The following is a 15,193-nucleotide window of genomic DNA, read 5'->3' as shown; positions in this document are numbered from 1 at the left end:
ATTCTGCCTGCAGAGCGGGCTGCAGGGATGTCTGCTTTCTTTTCTCTGTATCTATGCCAGAGTGTATCTCCCTTCTTCATCTCACGAACCATTTTTAAACTTAATCACACTGAACTTTTGTATATGTTTGCCTGACAATAAATGGGTCTGGGGTTACGTAGGGAGAGTGTAGAGAAAAATACATCTTTATTAGGAGAAAAATGAGAAACTGCTGTCGTTGTTTAAAATAACCCTTAGTGTAAATGAGCACAGTTATAGTGAGGCCAAAATGGGAGAAACTTTTTGTTGGTTTTGAAAAACACCAAAATAAAAATAATAGGAATTTAAAACGAGTTTTAACAAATTCTGTAATGAAAAGTATTTTTTATTCTCTCACATATTCCTTTCTGATATTATAAACCTTAAAATATTCTAATTTTCGTAGACTCAAGTTTTTCTTTGCTTAAGAACTTACTTTTATGCTTAATGCCCTAACCAAATGAAGCTATTACCACTTAGAATGTTTACTTGTAAGGAGTAAAAATTTATATAGATGTTTCAAAATTTATTTAGCTTCTCTTTAAGTTACCTTTACAACTTTATTTTTGGAAAATAAATTTATTATAAAGATTTTTTTAAAGGTAAATTTGAACTTAAGTTTTAATAATTAAAGATGTTTTATATTCATATGGTCATTTTTGCCCAAGGCCTAGAAAACAGTTTCAACTGAGTAATAACCTTATAGTCATATTCCTCACCAAATGCTTCACATCTCCCAGAGGTAGTTCTCTGTAGCATCACAAACTCTGTCATTACTAATCAACAATTTCACACTTTTTTTTACCTTGATAAGCTTGAATTTCAGGTTTTATATTCATTCCAGCATTACTCTATCTTTATGGGAACCTGTTGAATAAGCCAGTTGGAGGATGCAATATCTTAGAATCTTATATTCTTTGAAATGTGGAGCCGCGATTCACTGCCTATCTGTAAGTCAGACTTTGGGGCTTCCCTAACCTTCTAGATGCAGCTGTGAACAATGAAGTATGTGGGAGCTGGGGGCTGGGGAGAAGCCTGCAACAACTAAAATTACTGCCTGCGAGTCCAAGAACTCCGTTCATTTTGTTAGAAACAAACTCAGAGTCTTACTGCTCTAATTTGAGGCACCATTTAAATTAGCTTAGTCATCTGGCTTTCCCTAGAGAAGACAGAGATTGTGAAAAGGAAATAGAGTTTCTGCTTAAGGTAGGCATGCTGGCTCTATCAAGAAGTGATCACAGCCTATCATCCTAAGAAGAAACAGAAGACGTAAAAAGTACAAACAAAACCGGCAAAGTACAGTGTTGGGTCAGGGTCTGGGCAGGCTGCCTTACGTATCTCAGGAGGCCTTAGTCCTTAGGAGGGTGGCCCTGTATTACAGCACATTACAACAGTGATGTGTCCAATGATGAACATAGGCCATCGACTAAAAGTTAAATCGTTCTTTTTTTTTTTTTTTTTTTTTTTTTGAGACAGAGTCTCACTCTATTGCCTAGGCTGGAGTGCAATGGCGCGATCTCGGCTCACTGCAACCTCCGCCTCCCAGATTCAGGCAATTCTCCAGCCTCAGCCTCCCGAGTAGCTGGGATTACAGGCACCCACCACCACGCCCGGCTAATTTTTGTATTTTTAGTAGAGACAGGGTTTCACCATGTTGGCCAGGCTGGTCTCAAACTCCTGACCTTGTGATCCGCCCTCCTCAGCCTCCCAAAGTGCTGGGATTATAGGCATGAGCCACCATACCAGGCCTTCCATTTCTTTAAGAGAGAGAAAAGTTTAATTTGTTTCAAGAAAGACTATTCAAAATTGGTTATACAAAGATAGTTCCGTAAAGGGGGCAAGTTTCCATTATCTGGGAATTACACATTCATTGATTAATCTCACTGTTTCTGAGCATTGCTAGAAGGAAAGTTTGCTTTGAGATGAAATTTATTTTACTCATATTGGTCACCTACTCTGTTTACCAAACCTGATTCCATATGCTCTTTGGTTATTTCCCATAATTAAATTATCCCTTAAAAGATACAGAATGCCTTATATTCTTTCATGACTTTTGGTCCTCCATGTATGGGATGAGGACTTACCTTTGAAATTTATCCAGCGTAGTTTTGTTTCTGAAGTTTCATAGACAATAAAAGATATTGTGAAATATTAAAATAAACATCAAGTTTTATAGCCATTATCTACCATTTAGTATCCATCTCTTCCATCTAAAAGATAATGCTACATTTCCTGTTTTCTAGTCTCTGCTTTCTGTGTTGTTTGATTTTTTTCCCAAAGTCACTAAAAGTGATGAATGAAGTTTCTTTTCATTATCATATGGTTTGGTTTTGCTCATATTTTCCTTCTGTTATCTGGATTGCTAATTAGAAGTTGCAACTGTTAAAACGAGCCTATCACGGATGTCATCTTAAAATTTTTACTTCCGTTTTTAGTTCTCTAATAGGGTGAAATCTTGATTCACAAATGCCCTGGTAGTCGCCCTTTGTGTGAATGCATCCACTAAAAAAAAATATATATATATATATATATGTGTGTGTGTGTTCACACACACACATATATACATATGCACACACACATATATACATATATATATATATCTTCATGAATCATGCACAGGAGCTGTGTCTCTAGACAGCATCCATGGACCCCCACCAGGATTAGAAGTTAAACTCAAGTGCAGACACAGTTTGGAAGCCTTTTGACCATCTTCAGCCCCGTTCTGGTTTCCTCTCTCAGGATACACTTCCCTCTTCATGGTGATTGCTTTCTCACTCTATCAATGAGGTATTTTCCTTCTTTTTACTTTCTCCTCCTTCCCAAACAGGACATATTGGTCATTTTAATTTATTGTTTGAAATGTTATCTCCACCATGCCTTTTCACTAAAAGCCTTTCAAGTCTAGCTGTGACATGAACATCTTTTTTCTACTTAGTTTAAGAAATGTTAGGCATCACTGAATGAGGAGTGAGGCAAGAGAGAAAGAGGATGGAACACGTACAAACAGTTACTCAATAGACTCAGAATGGCAGCTGATGAAATCTGCCGCCATAAACCAAATGGAGAGCCCAAGTAGGAAGATGCGAATGTTGGCAGCTGGCTCAGGCTGTCTTTGTATCGACTTCTCCCTCATTATTTTTCTTATTTCTGCCAACTCTGGCAACATAGTCGACCTCGAGGGACACATTCTTTTTTCCTGCCGAAAGTGTGGAAAAATGTCTTGTTGTCAGAGTTTTGTTGAAATAAAATTGGCTTTTGGAAGCAGCAACATTTGCTGGGAAGCTTAGGAGGAGTGAGACTCGGGAGCAAGTTGATGTGGTTTGGGTTTGAGATCTGGTACAAGAGTGGGGACTGAGGAAGTGTCGTTGTTTGGGGGGTCTGTCTGGCAGCACCGCTGGGGCTTCAGGGAGTGTTAATGCCTTGCTTCCAGGGCACCGTTTCTCAGGGTGGTCCTTACAGGCCACCTATACCAGGTTCTGCCGGATGCCACTTCTGAAAGCATCCCAGAGTGACTAAATCAGAATACCTAAGAATAGGCCTAGAGAGCTGCATTTTAACAAATTCTCCATGAATCTCCTGCTCCGAAATTAGAAGAGGAACTATATTCAAGGTTCTGGGGCTCAGTTTTCCAGCTGCCCAGGTCATTTATGTGTGCATAACTAGAGGCGCTTAGGGTGAGGTGACTGACTCATCCTAGTCACACACATAAGAAACCGAGGCATAAACCTGAAAACCAGTTGGAACTCTTGCCTCCATACAGGAATCCTATGGCAGCAGAAAGGAGAACTGTTCATAGTTCTTGAAGCTCAGTTTGCTGTTTCTTGACTCTTACTCAACCTTTTTATGTTATTCTTTCATGTTCAGTCCATTTTCCTTTTCTAAGAGAAGTATAAACGATTAAGATGTGCCTGTTAAACAAGGCTCTGCAGTCACTTACTCCAGAAAGATCTCTGTAACCCCTGCCTACCTACCCAGGATCCTCCTCCAGGACCCTCCTCCAGGACACAGTTGTACCTTATACGAACCTAGGTGGTTGCTCTTAATGCAACATTGTCATTTATTTGCTCATGAGTGTCTCTCTCCTAGTAGACATTGCATTTCATTGTCCCTATAATGTTGAGCTGTGCGTAGTGCTGGACCTCGAGCTAATGCTTCAGAAATGACTGAAAAATGAATGGATGAGCTGAAAGATCTTGTGAGGCCTCTGATGCACATTCTCCTCGGTTTTTGTGGTCTCTGCCGTAAGGAATGACTGGATGTTTTTGTGTAAAATTAAAAATGTTTGTATTAGACTTGGCTTTCTGTGATCCTTACAAAAATGTGTTTTGAGAACAAAATAAATAGGATTGGGAGAAAATTAAGATGCTTTGAGGATCTAAATACTTGTAAAGTACATTTTATTGGAATGCCACGACATGCTTTAAAAAGCTCCAAGTAAATTTAAGAGGAGATCCACTGGATTTTGGCTAAGTGCTGAAAAAAAAAAACAAAAAAAAAAACAGTTTCCTTAATTCCCTATCCAAATACTTCAACTTAAATTTACTGTTGCTGTTTCAGAGGAAGATGGGGACGCTGCAATCCTCAGTTTGTTATAAAGAAAATGTTTTTGTCTTCAAATGTTTAGAGGAAGGATTAAAGGCAATTTATGGCTTGGGCGAAAAGTAATAAAAGTGGTAACAATGAAGTATCTTCTAAGTTGTCATCATTTTCTGGAATTGCTAACGTTATCAACCAGGCAGGCATTTTATATCTGAAAGGAGTTACTTTCATTTGTCATGCTTTAATATAAACTATAACATCAATCTTATAGCTGCAATACTGAGTTGTTTGTTTCATTCTATTGTTTAAAAAGAGGAATTGATTGAGTTGTAAAGGAGATGAATTCTGTCATTAGATTTTTTGCCACAGGGATCAAGAAATATATTTACAATTCACTTCTTTCAGGAAATTAGGCGATAAGGTCTGTATGAAATTCATTTTATTAAGATCAAGCCATAGCCTTTTTGGTTTCTCCAGAAATAATTCATTTTTAAATCCCAAGGAAAAGTCACAGTAATACAAAATAAATTTTTCCTGATAGATTATTTTCCTTGTCATATAGCTCCCCTTTTTATTAAAAAATAATCCAGTTTACAGATTTCTTACTATTTGTTTAATTAAAACAATAATAAATTTTATAGCCTTTTACAATGCATAAAGAACTTTTTTTAAAATTTTATTATTATACTTTAAGTTTTAGGGTACATGTGCCCAACGTGCAGGTTTGTTACATATGTATACATGTGCCATGTTGGTGTGCTGCACCCATTAACTCGTCATTTAGCATTAGGTATATTTCCTAATGCTATCCCTCCCCCCTCCCCCCACCCCACAACAGTCCCTGGTGTGTGATGTTCCCCTTCTTGTGTCCATGTGTTCTCATTGTTCAATTCCCACCTATGAGTGAGAACATGCAATGTTTGGTTTTTTGTCCTTGCGATAGTTTGCTGAGAATGATGGTTTCCAGTTTCATCCATGTCCCTACAAAGGACATGAACTCATCCTTTTTTATGGCTACATAGTATTCCATGGTGTATATGTGCCACATTTTCTTAATCCAGTCTATCGTTGTTGGACATTTCGGTTGGTTCCAAGTCTTTGCTATTGTGAATAGTGCCGCAATAAACATACGTGTGCATGTGTCTTTATAGCAGCATGATTTATAATCCTTTGGGTATATACCCAGTAATGGGATGGCTGGGTCAAATGGTATTTCTAGTTCTAGATCCCTGAGGAATCGCCACACTGACTTCCACAATGGTTGAACTAGTTTACAGTCCCACCAACAGTGTAAAAGTGTTCTTATTTCTCCACATCCTCTCCAGCACCCGTTGTTTCCTGACTTTTTAATGATCGCCATTCTAACTGGTGTGAGATTGTGTCTCATTGTGGTTTTGATTTGCATTTCTCTGCTGGCCAGTGATGATGAGCATTTTTTCATGTGTTTTTTGGCTGCATAAATGTCTTCTTTTGAGAAGTGTCAGTTCATATCCTTCGCCCACTTTTTGATGGGGTTGTTTGTTTTTTTCTTGTAAATTCATTTGAGTTCATTGTAGATTCTGGATATTATCCCTTTGCCAGATGAGTAGGTTGCAAAAATTTTCTCCCATTCTGTAGGTTGCCTGTTCACTCTGATGGTAGTTTCTGCATAAAGAACTTTTTAAATAAAATTTTACTCAGTCTTTGCAATTCTGTGCAGTGATAATGAAGATAATTTAATATATAATGGAAACTTTTCACTCTTTGAGGAAATAGGGAGGTTCAGGGGTACAAGAACATTACCATTGTCAAGTAGCAGAGCCAGAACTTCATACAGGACTTTGCTCCAAATAGCATCTTCTTTTAACTATACCTCTGGTCACTTCAATGTTGTTTTCCTTGTCATATATGCTTAACAAGAAATACTAGAAACATTAAAATGTTATTACTGCTCACTCTCTTTTTTGTTATCAAATGATTGGTTCCCATGCTAGATGAAGCTCAGTTTTTAGAAACTGCTGAAGTATTTATTGCAAGTGATTTGTGTGCATGAGTGTGTGTGGTATAGGAAGTTAATCTGAAATAGTTTTAAGTAAGCATGGCATGTAAATTTTCTTTTTTTCTTTGAGACGGAGTCTCGCTCTGTCACCCAGGCTGGAGTGCAGTGGAGCAAGTGCAGTGGCGCGATCTCGTCTCACTGCAAGCTCTGCCTCCTAGGTTCACACCATTCTCCTGCCTCAGCCTCCCAAGTAGCTGGGACTACAGGCACCTGCCACCATGCCCAGCGAATTTTTTGTATTTTTTTTTAGTAGAGACGGGGTTTCACCATGTTAGCCAGGATGGTCTTGATCTCCTGACCTCATTATCCGCCCTCCTCAGCCTCCCAAAGTGCTGGGATGACAGGCATGAGCCACCATGCTCAGCCGGCATGTAAATTTTTATGTGACACTTTTTTTCTGATGGGGGGTGGCAGGGGAGAGGGTCTCACTTTTGCCCAGGCTAGAGTGCAGAGGCGCTGATCACAGCTCACTGCAGGGCACGCACCACCATGCCCGACTAAGTTTTTGTATTTTTTGTGGAGTCGGGGTCTCACTCTGTTGCCCATGCTGGTCTGGAACTCCTGGGCTCAAGCAGTTCACCCGCCTTGGCATCCCAAAGTGCTGGGATTGCAGGCATGAGCCACTGTGCCCTGGCTGTGATGCTCTTTAATTATTGTAATGCTTCATGGTGCCAATCCTATTAATGTAATAGAATCAATTTCATACTCTCAGCTGACAATGAGGGGTATTTCATTATTTACTTGTATATAAGATTCCTTTTATATAGGATGAAATGCATACACACTCTGCATAGAAATTCTTATGTGTTTGTATATTACTCCATTCAATCATACTGTGATTCCAAGTTAAGAACTCCTAGATAAATTAGCCTCTGTAGCTGTAACAGTTGAGGCTTTCAATTCAAATGTCAGATAACGTTCTTCTGTGTATTGTATTATTTTCTGCAATAATTAAAATCGTCATTGAGTTGAGGTTTGCTCACTTACTATAAGGTAGAATGAGGTGATCTGAGTAGGTTTTGTTTAAATACATGTGTCTTCTCCCCATCAGAGTAAAAGAAGCCGAAGAGGTGTGTAGACAGAAGAAGGGGAAATCACTTTATAAAATAAAACCAAGACATGACTCTGGAATTGTAAGTATTACTGATTTTTAACTTGTTATTTTCTTTGGCTTTTAAATCCTATTTTCATAATATATACAAACTCATAATATTTTAATTATTTTTCTACTAAGTGTGAATAACTAAGGAGCTTCTGACTTCAAGAATCTCCTTTTTCTTATGCCTTTAATCAGGCACAGAAGGCTAAGAGTCCTGATATTGATTATTCAAAACTTAAGAATTGGGCTGGGGGTGGTGGCTCGTGCCTGTAATTCCAGCACTTTGGGAGGCCGAGGTGGGCGGGTCATGAGGTCAGGAGATCGAGGCCATCCTGCCCAACATGATGAAACCCTGTCTCTACTAAAATACAAACAATTAGCCGGGCATGGTGGTGTGTGCCTGTAGTCCCAGCTACTTGGGAAGCTGAGGCAGAGGAATCGCTTGAACTTGGGAGGTGGAGGTTGCAGTGAGCCAAGATTGCGTCACTGCACTCCAGCCTGGCGACAGAGTGAGACTTTGTCTCAAAAAAAAAATAAATAAAAAATAAATCTACTGAATCTACTGAGGGTGTGCATTTATGTGGACATATGCATGTTGGCAGGGTGGGGAGACCATCTTTCACTTTCTTTTTTACACACAGATCATGGCAGAGGCTGTATTTGAGCCACGAGTGATCATTATAATTAGATTAGATCCACTGGGATCTAAACTTGGTGGGAAGCGCCAAGAGCAGTGTGACGCTTTGCCCAGGGTGCCCAGACCCCATTTATATCCACAGATGGCTCGGCAGGGTTGGCTGCCGGAGAGTGGTCAGTCCAGAGACGGAGTTTAACAAGCTCATTTAAGTTTCCTGCTTGCCCACTCCCTGCTTTAAAACAAAATGCCAGGTTGTCCACCCTGGGAGGGAAGGGTTTGGTTAAAATGACAAGGCTTTTCCCTGTGATAATGAGGATGTTTTGTTGACTGTTTTGAGGGATTATCACTTGGTACCACAGTGTAAGTAAAATGACGCTGTTTTAAATGAAAAGTTGAGTTAGGCCTTAGGATAGGACCATTCTAAATTGAATTAGTCTAATGTAGTCTAAAGGGAAAAGACATTAAAATAACCCAAATTGGGATATGATTAAATAGCCCTATTTTTTTAAAAAGTTAGGAATTATATCTTCATTTAGAAGCAATGGTCCTTAACTACTACATGATAGTTCAGCTTATTTTCTGCTCCTGTCTGATGATTCAATCTTATAACTGTATTGAATGTGGAGGAATAGTTACTTATTAGTGAACCTCAATCCTGCTATTATAAGTACAGAAGATGATTAGAGTACATTTACCATGAAGTGAAGCAGCCACTTCAGTTTTCTTATTTATGTATTTGCATGTAGGATTGAGGATGAGAATGGTGAGTTTGACACCCTTTCATATTGGTTAGAAGTTAAATTTTTAAAACTTTTTTTTCTCAAAAGTATTTGGCGATTTGTCTTGATAAAAGTGCGCAAAGATAACACAGATCCCACTTATATTTTTTTCCTTTATGGACCGTAGACCTTTAACCTTGTCCCACAGAATTTGATCCAAATGAAAAGGTCTTTTTTAGGCTACTCTAAACTCTTCCCATTTTTAAAAGTTCTTCCTAACTAAAACTTTTATCTGGTGTATTTGTTTTCAGAAAGCAAAGATAAGCATGAAAACTTGAACAATGAAAAGCAGAATGAAAATGAGTCATTGCAACGTGTTTCACAAAATTCAGCTGACCTGAGGGTGGGAGGGAAACTACCGTCATTCTGCTTGTTTCTTCTTGACCTCTTGCATAATCTTTTTGTTTTCTAGACAGTTCACTAATTGTTGAATTTTACTGTATATTCATATAAAAATGAAAAAGTACTAGACCAGTGGAGAATTTGACACCTTTTCTTTTTGTAAAAGTTTATGGTATTATACCGATAGACCAAAACAGCATGTATAAGAGGCAGTATCTGCACTAATTCTGAACATGCTAAACATTAACTAAAATTCACTGTTGTGAGAATATTCCTCGTCATGGCAAAAACACTTTCCTTTCTACTGACAACCAGTCCTCCACATCACAGCATTTAGACATATGGGTAAAATGTTATTTCTAGTGAATTGTTTGTATCAGTTTCATGTCTAAGTATAAATTTTCTATTTTAAAATTTAAGAACCATTTATGATCAATGCTTTCCCAACTCTTGGGTTGCTCTCCATAACTATATATTTGTGAAAGAAGATGGTCTTTTTTTTTACTGAAGTCATATAATGACTTGAGTCAGCTCATAATGCATTGTGATGGTTTTGTATGAGCTGGGTTTTTTTTCCCATTACTTTTAATGATCTTCGTTGCAAGTTATAGTTGTGGATAAAGGGGAGAATTTATTGCTCTTGCAAACCAATTATGGAAAGCAACTTAAGAAAAACAATGTTCTAAATCATAATTGTTTGTATTTATGTAAAGTATGGTCTCTTACTTTTTAGTTTGTAGTTTAAATGCAAAGAAACAGTAGTGGTTTTCTTTCTATTGTTTTGTAGTCTTCCTGTCCCCTTCAGTCCCTCCAGTGTGTATATTACCATTCTCCAATGAAATAATAGGGCATTTAACAAAGATCGCTATGTGCAATACTGTATTTAGTGTTTCTATTTCAATTTTTCTAGGATGTTAATTTATATGAAAATAAAATGAATAATAAAAGAATAAAGATACTTGCAAAATACAGCTGTCATATTTAACATGGGGTGGGGAATAAGAGAAGGAGGGAAAATAAGTTAGGCACGCTGCATATTCACCTGCACACACACACACAAATGTGCATACAGTTTCAGGGACTTAAGAACTTAAAGCCCATCAATGATACCTAAGTAAGAAATCCTGGTAAAATATGTATTCCTTTGTGGCTTGAACTAGGATCTCTTTCCTGACCTCCCAAAGATCTTCTGGTCGTTTTCAATCAGATGTCTCACATGCCTTAAAATTCATTCTGTGTAAATCCAAACTCAGCTTGTCATCTTTTCCCTCCATACCTGCTCATTCTTGTGTATTATCCATCTCAGTGAACAAAGCCACTATTCATTCAGAAACCCGAGTTCATCTTTTGACATATTGCTTATCACAAATGCGTACATTTGTCTCTGTCTTTTCTATTAAAGTCCTAGTTCAGTACCCTCATTAATTCCTTTATTAACCTACTCATTGTTCTCATCTTCCGAGATTTGCCCTGCAACATATTTTTAAAATTTGAATCCACCTTTTTCTAAAATACAAATCTGCTCATCTGAATTTCCTACTTAAAGCATTTTAATGGCCACACACACTAAGATATGTGGCCTCAAAATATTATCTAAATGTTTAATATGGCTGACGGAGTCCTAAGCAGTGCGTCCTTACCTTTTGAGTTTAGTCTCTTAACCTACCTTGAATTCCAGCCTCCAGCCAAACTAAAATACCTCTAGGCTAATTTCCTCTTAACTATATGTCTTTCCGCATGTTTGCCCTCAGCTTGAAACATTCTCAACATTTCATGGATTCACTAATAATTGTATCTGAGTTTAGAAGGCATTTGTTCCAGGATATCTCTTGACACTGGTCTCCCTGGCTCCTGGCGTGTGACAGAGACTCACTACATATTTGCTGATGAAGGCAAGATAGGAGTGTTAACTATGCCAGATGCTTCAGGATACAAGTAGGCTGAAAATGGAATGAAGTCCCTTGTTTGCTGAAAAAGGGTAGTGGTAAAAACTAAGGGTAGTGTTAAGGAAGTAGAAAAGGGAGGTTCAATACGCTCCACACTTGGAAGACTTCTGTCATTCAAGAAACATTGTGCTGTGAGTTAAGAATTTGGATTTTCCCTCTGTTTCCAAGTAGAAAAATAACATGAAATATATTTTCAAAAGTATAGATGCAGCGTGGGAAGTGGGGGTTGCAAGAGAGTGCATGAACAAGAGGAATCTCTATGGAGTAAAGACAACTGATCATGCCCCATTTGTAGAGGGAAATCAACCCAGGATCACTACCAGAGATGTGAGGCTTACCTACCAGTGAGAATCAACTGAAAACGGCTGCAGAGGATGCCACAGGATATGGCAAACATTAGCCAGCCAGACACATGGTAGCAGGAGAAGGCAGACTACACTGGGCCAGCTAACTTCTGGGCCATGTCTGTACCTGCAGTGTCTCTATTGTCACTAACACACAGCCCAGTGCCACCCAGAAAGCCAGGTTCTGGACTAGGAATGGGTGGACGCAATGGAAAATGACCAGATACAGAGAGAGAGAAGAGGAAAAAGAACGTGAGCACTCTCTCAAGACGCCTCTGCAAAACACACATCCAAAGCACGGAAGGAAAATTCTCAAGGAGAAAGAAAAAACAACTCAATAAATAGCAAAATGAATTCACCTTTAAAATGCAAACAACACGGCAAAACTTAAATAATAGTTATATCTAGAATCTGTAGGCCAGGGACGGTGGCTCACGCCTGTAATCCCAGCACTTTGGGAAGCTGAGGTAGGTGGATTACGAGGTCACGAGTTCAAGACCAGCCTGGCCAAGATGGTGAAACCCCATCTCTACTTAAAGTATAAAAATTAACCGGGCGTGGTGGCAGGCACCTGTAATCCCAGCTACTCGGGAGGCTGAGGCAGGAGAATTGCTTGAACCCAGGAGGCAGAGGTTGCAGTGATCCGAGATCATGCCACTGCACTCTAGCCTGGGCAATAGAGCAACACCCTGTCTCAAAAAGAAAAAAATCTGCAAAGGAACTTGAAATATATAATCATTGAGGCAAAAAAAATAGAAGCTGAATGAGTTCTAGATGGGCACACATTAAGTGACAAGTGATTTGGAAGGTAGCACCAAGCAATTTCGTGAGACCACGCAGCAGAGAGAATATTTGTAAACATGTAAGAGAAGTTAAAAGAGATACAGGATAAACTGAGAGACTCCAGTTAAAGAGGCAGTCCGTATGGAGAAACTAAAGGAAATAGTAGAAAAGCCAAATAATGGCTTGGAGAAAAAAATGGCTGAGAATTTTCCAGAACTGAAAAAAGATATATCCTCTGCTTAACACATATCAAGTGCCGGAGAGATATATACCAATACATTTGCACCAAGAAAGGTCAAAGTGAATCTCCAGCTAGGTAAAGAGAAAATTTGAAAACCTCTTGAAAGAAAGGACACGTTAGCCGAGTGTGGTGGCTCACGCCTGTAATCCCAGCCCTTTGAAAGGCCAAGGCGGGTGGATCACCTGAGGTCAGGAGTTCAAGACCAGAATGGCCAACATGATGAAACCTTGTCTCTACTAAAAACACAAAAATTAGCCGGGTGTGGTGGTGGGCGCCTGTAATCCCAGCTACTCAGGAGGCTGAAACTGGAGAATCTCTTGAACCGGGGAGGCAGAGGTTGCAGTGAGCCGAGATCGTGCCATTGCACTACAGCCTGGGCGACTGAGTGAGACTCCGTCTCAAAACAAAAAGAAAGAAAGGACACGTCACTTAAAATGAAACGACAGTTATTCTGAAAGTAGATTTGTCCTCAGCCACAATGTATATTAGAAAATAGTAACGTCTTGGCTGGGCCCGGTGGCTCACGCCTGTAATCCCAGCACTTTGGGAGGCTGAGGTGGGCAGATCACGAGGTCAGGAGATCAAGACCATCCTAGCTAACGCGGTGAAATCCCGTCTCTACTAAAAATACAAAAACATTAGCCGGGCGTGGTGGCGGGCGCCTGTAGTCCCAGCTACTCGGGAGGCTGAGGCAGGAGAATGGCGTGAACCCGGGAGGCGGAGCTTGCAGTGAGCCGAGATCGCACCACCGCACTCCAGCCTGGGCGACAGAGCAAGACTCTGTCTCAAAAAAAAAAAAAAAAAAAAAAAAAGTAAAACGTTTTTAAATTGTGGAAGGAAAGCAGTGAATTGAGACCATTAGACCCACTTGAAACATCATTCGCATGGAAGGGGAGAGAGAGATTCTCAGACATATGAAAAGTGCAGGAGGTAACTACGCCCGAAGCCTCACTGAAGCGTCTGCTGCGGGGCACATTTCAGCAAGGAAAAAGATACAAACGAAGTGAGGGCCTGGGATTTAAGAAATCACAGAAACCATAGAAACTGGTGAAACAAAATCAACCCTAGAATGTAAACAGTAACAATTACAACTAATTTTTCATGTTTACAAAGGGCACTAAAATTTTAGATAGTAACAACTTGGGTGGGAGAAGTTCAGGGAATAGCTCAAACACGCGACGGGGCATGCGCTGCTCTCTTCATTCATTCAGTTCTGCAAATGTTTATAGAGTGGTCAGTGTGTGCCAGAAACTGGTGTAGGCTTTGGGAGTCATGGACAAACAAAAAATGTCCTATCCTCGTGGAACTTATGTTCTAATGAGGGAGACAAGCGATGTAAAATAATATCAGGCAATGTAATATTTAAGAAGGGTGACAAATAACTTATTCTTCAAACCAGAATACCATTGAGAGTAAAAGTGAGGCTATTACACCTGGAAAATCTCCATAAATTGATACCACTCCCAGACAAACTCTGGTCACCCTACATATAAGCACTATGTGAGCTTTAAGTGTTATGAAGAGACATAGAAAGACCCTATCTCTTTAAAAAAAAAAAAAAAAAAGAATAGCCAAGTGTGGTGTCTCACAGCTGTAATCCCAGCACTTTGGGAGGCCAAGGCAGGAGGATCCCTTGAACCCAGGAGACAAACCTGGACAGCTTAGGGAAACCCCATCTCTAAAAAGAAAAAAAAAATTTTAATAGCCAGGTGTGGTAGCACTTGCCTGTGGTCCTAGCTACTCGGGAGGCTGAGGTGGGAGGATGACTTGGGCCCAGGAAGTGGAGGCTGCAGTGAGATATGATCACACCTCTGTACTCCAGCCTGGGTGATAGGGTGACACCTTGTCCAAAAACAAAACAGGGAGAAGATGGTGATAATGAATATGTTTGGACTTTGTTACAAAAATATGAAAGTAAATATAAATTAAACATTTAGCACTATTCATTAAAAGAACAAAAAGAATTAAAGAAGGAATAAGAAAAAAAAAAACCATATCAACTAAAGGTCAATCCAATCCAACTAAAAGCCAGAAAGGTGAGAAAAAACAAAGCCAAAAAAAAGTATGGTAAAAAGAGAAGTGACTGTGGATGGTAGGTGGGAGAACTCAAGGGTAAGTGGAAGGGAACAAATTGTTACAAGCTCTGAAAATCCTGTGCCATTGTTCCTTGAATTACACCAGCTGTCTTTAGCATTTCCACTTCCCAGCTAATTGGTGAACTCAGACTTTTGGAGGTTGTATTTGTTTCCTGTGAAACACAGTTAAATAATCAAAAGCAGTAGGAAGAGGTTTAATGTTCTAAAGTGGTGTGACAAAGGGGACATTCACCCCCTTCTCTCTCAAAAATCATTCCAAAGCAACAAGGAACAAATATGCATCATCTTTGATTTATCTTCAATTAAAATTAGAGGTGTCGAAAACCCAAAC

The 15,193-nt window shown here is 39.3% G+C and overlaps 1 protein-coding gene across 1 annotated transcript in view; it reads left to right on the top strand.

Moving 5' to 3' along the window:
* The window catches only part of FMN2 (formin 2), a 388,079-nt gene extending 378,500 nt beyond the window's left edge, over positions 1–9,579 (top strand). The window contains exons 17-18 of the mRNA XM_063670713.1: positions 7,647–7,728; positions 9,362–9,579. Coding sequence (XP_063526783.1) covers positions 7,647–7,728; positions 9,362–9,388 — 109 coding nt within the window. The 3' untranslated portion in view covers positions 9,389–9,579. The remainder of the gene's footprint in view (positions 1–7,646; positions 7,729–9,361) is intronic.
* The last annotated feature ends 5,614 nt before the right edge of the window (positions 9,580–15,193 follow it).

This window comes from Pongo pygmaeus, chromosome 1 (assembly GCF_028885625.2).
Source record: "Pongo pygmaeus isolate AG05252 chromosome 1, NHGRI_mPonPyg2-v2.0_pri, whole genome shotgun sequence".
Classification (NCBI taxonomy): domain Eukaryota; kingdom Metazoa; phylum Chordata; class Mammalia; order Primates; family Hominidae; genus Pongo; species Pongo pygmaeus.
Note: the sequence above shows the minus strand (reverse complement) of the source record. Positions and strands in the feature narration are given on the sequence as shown.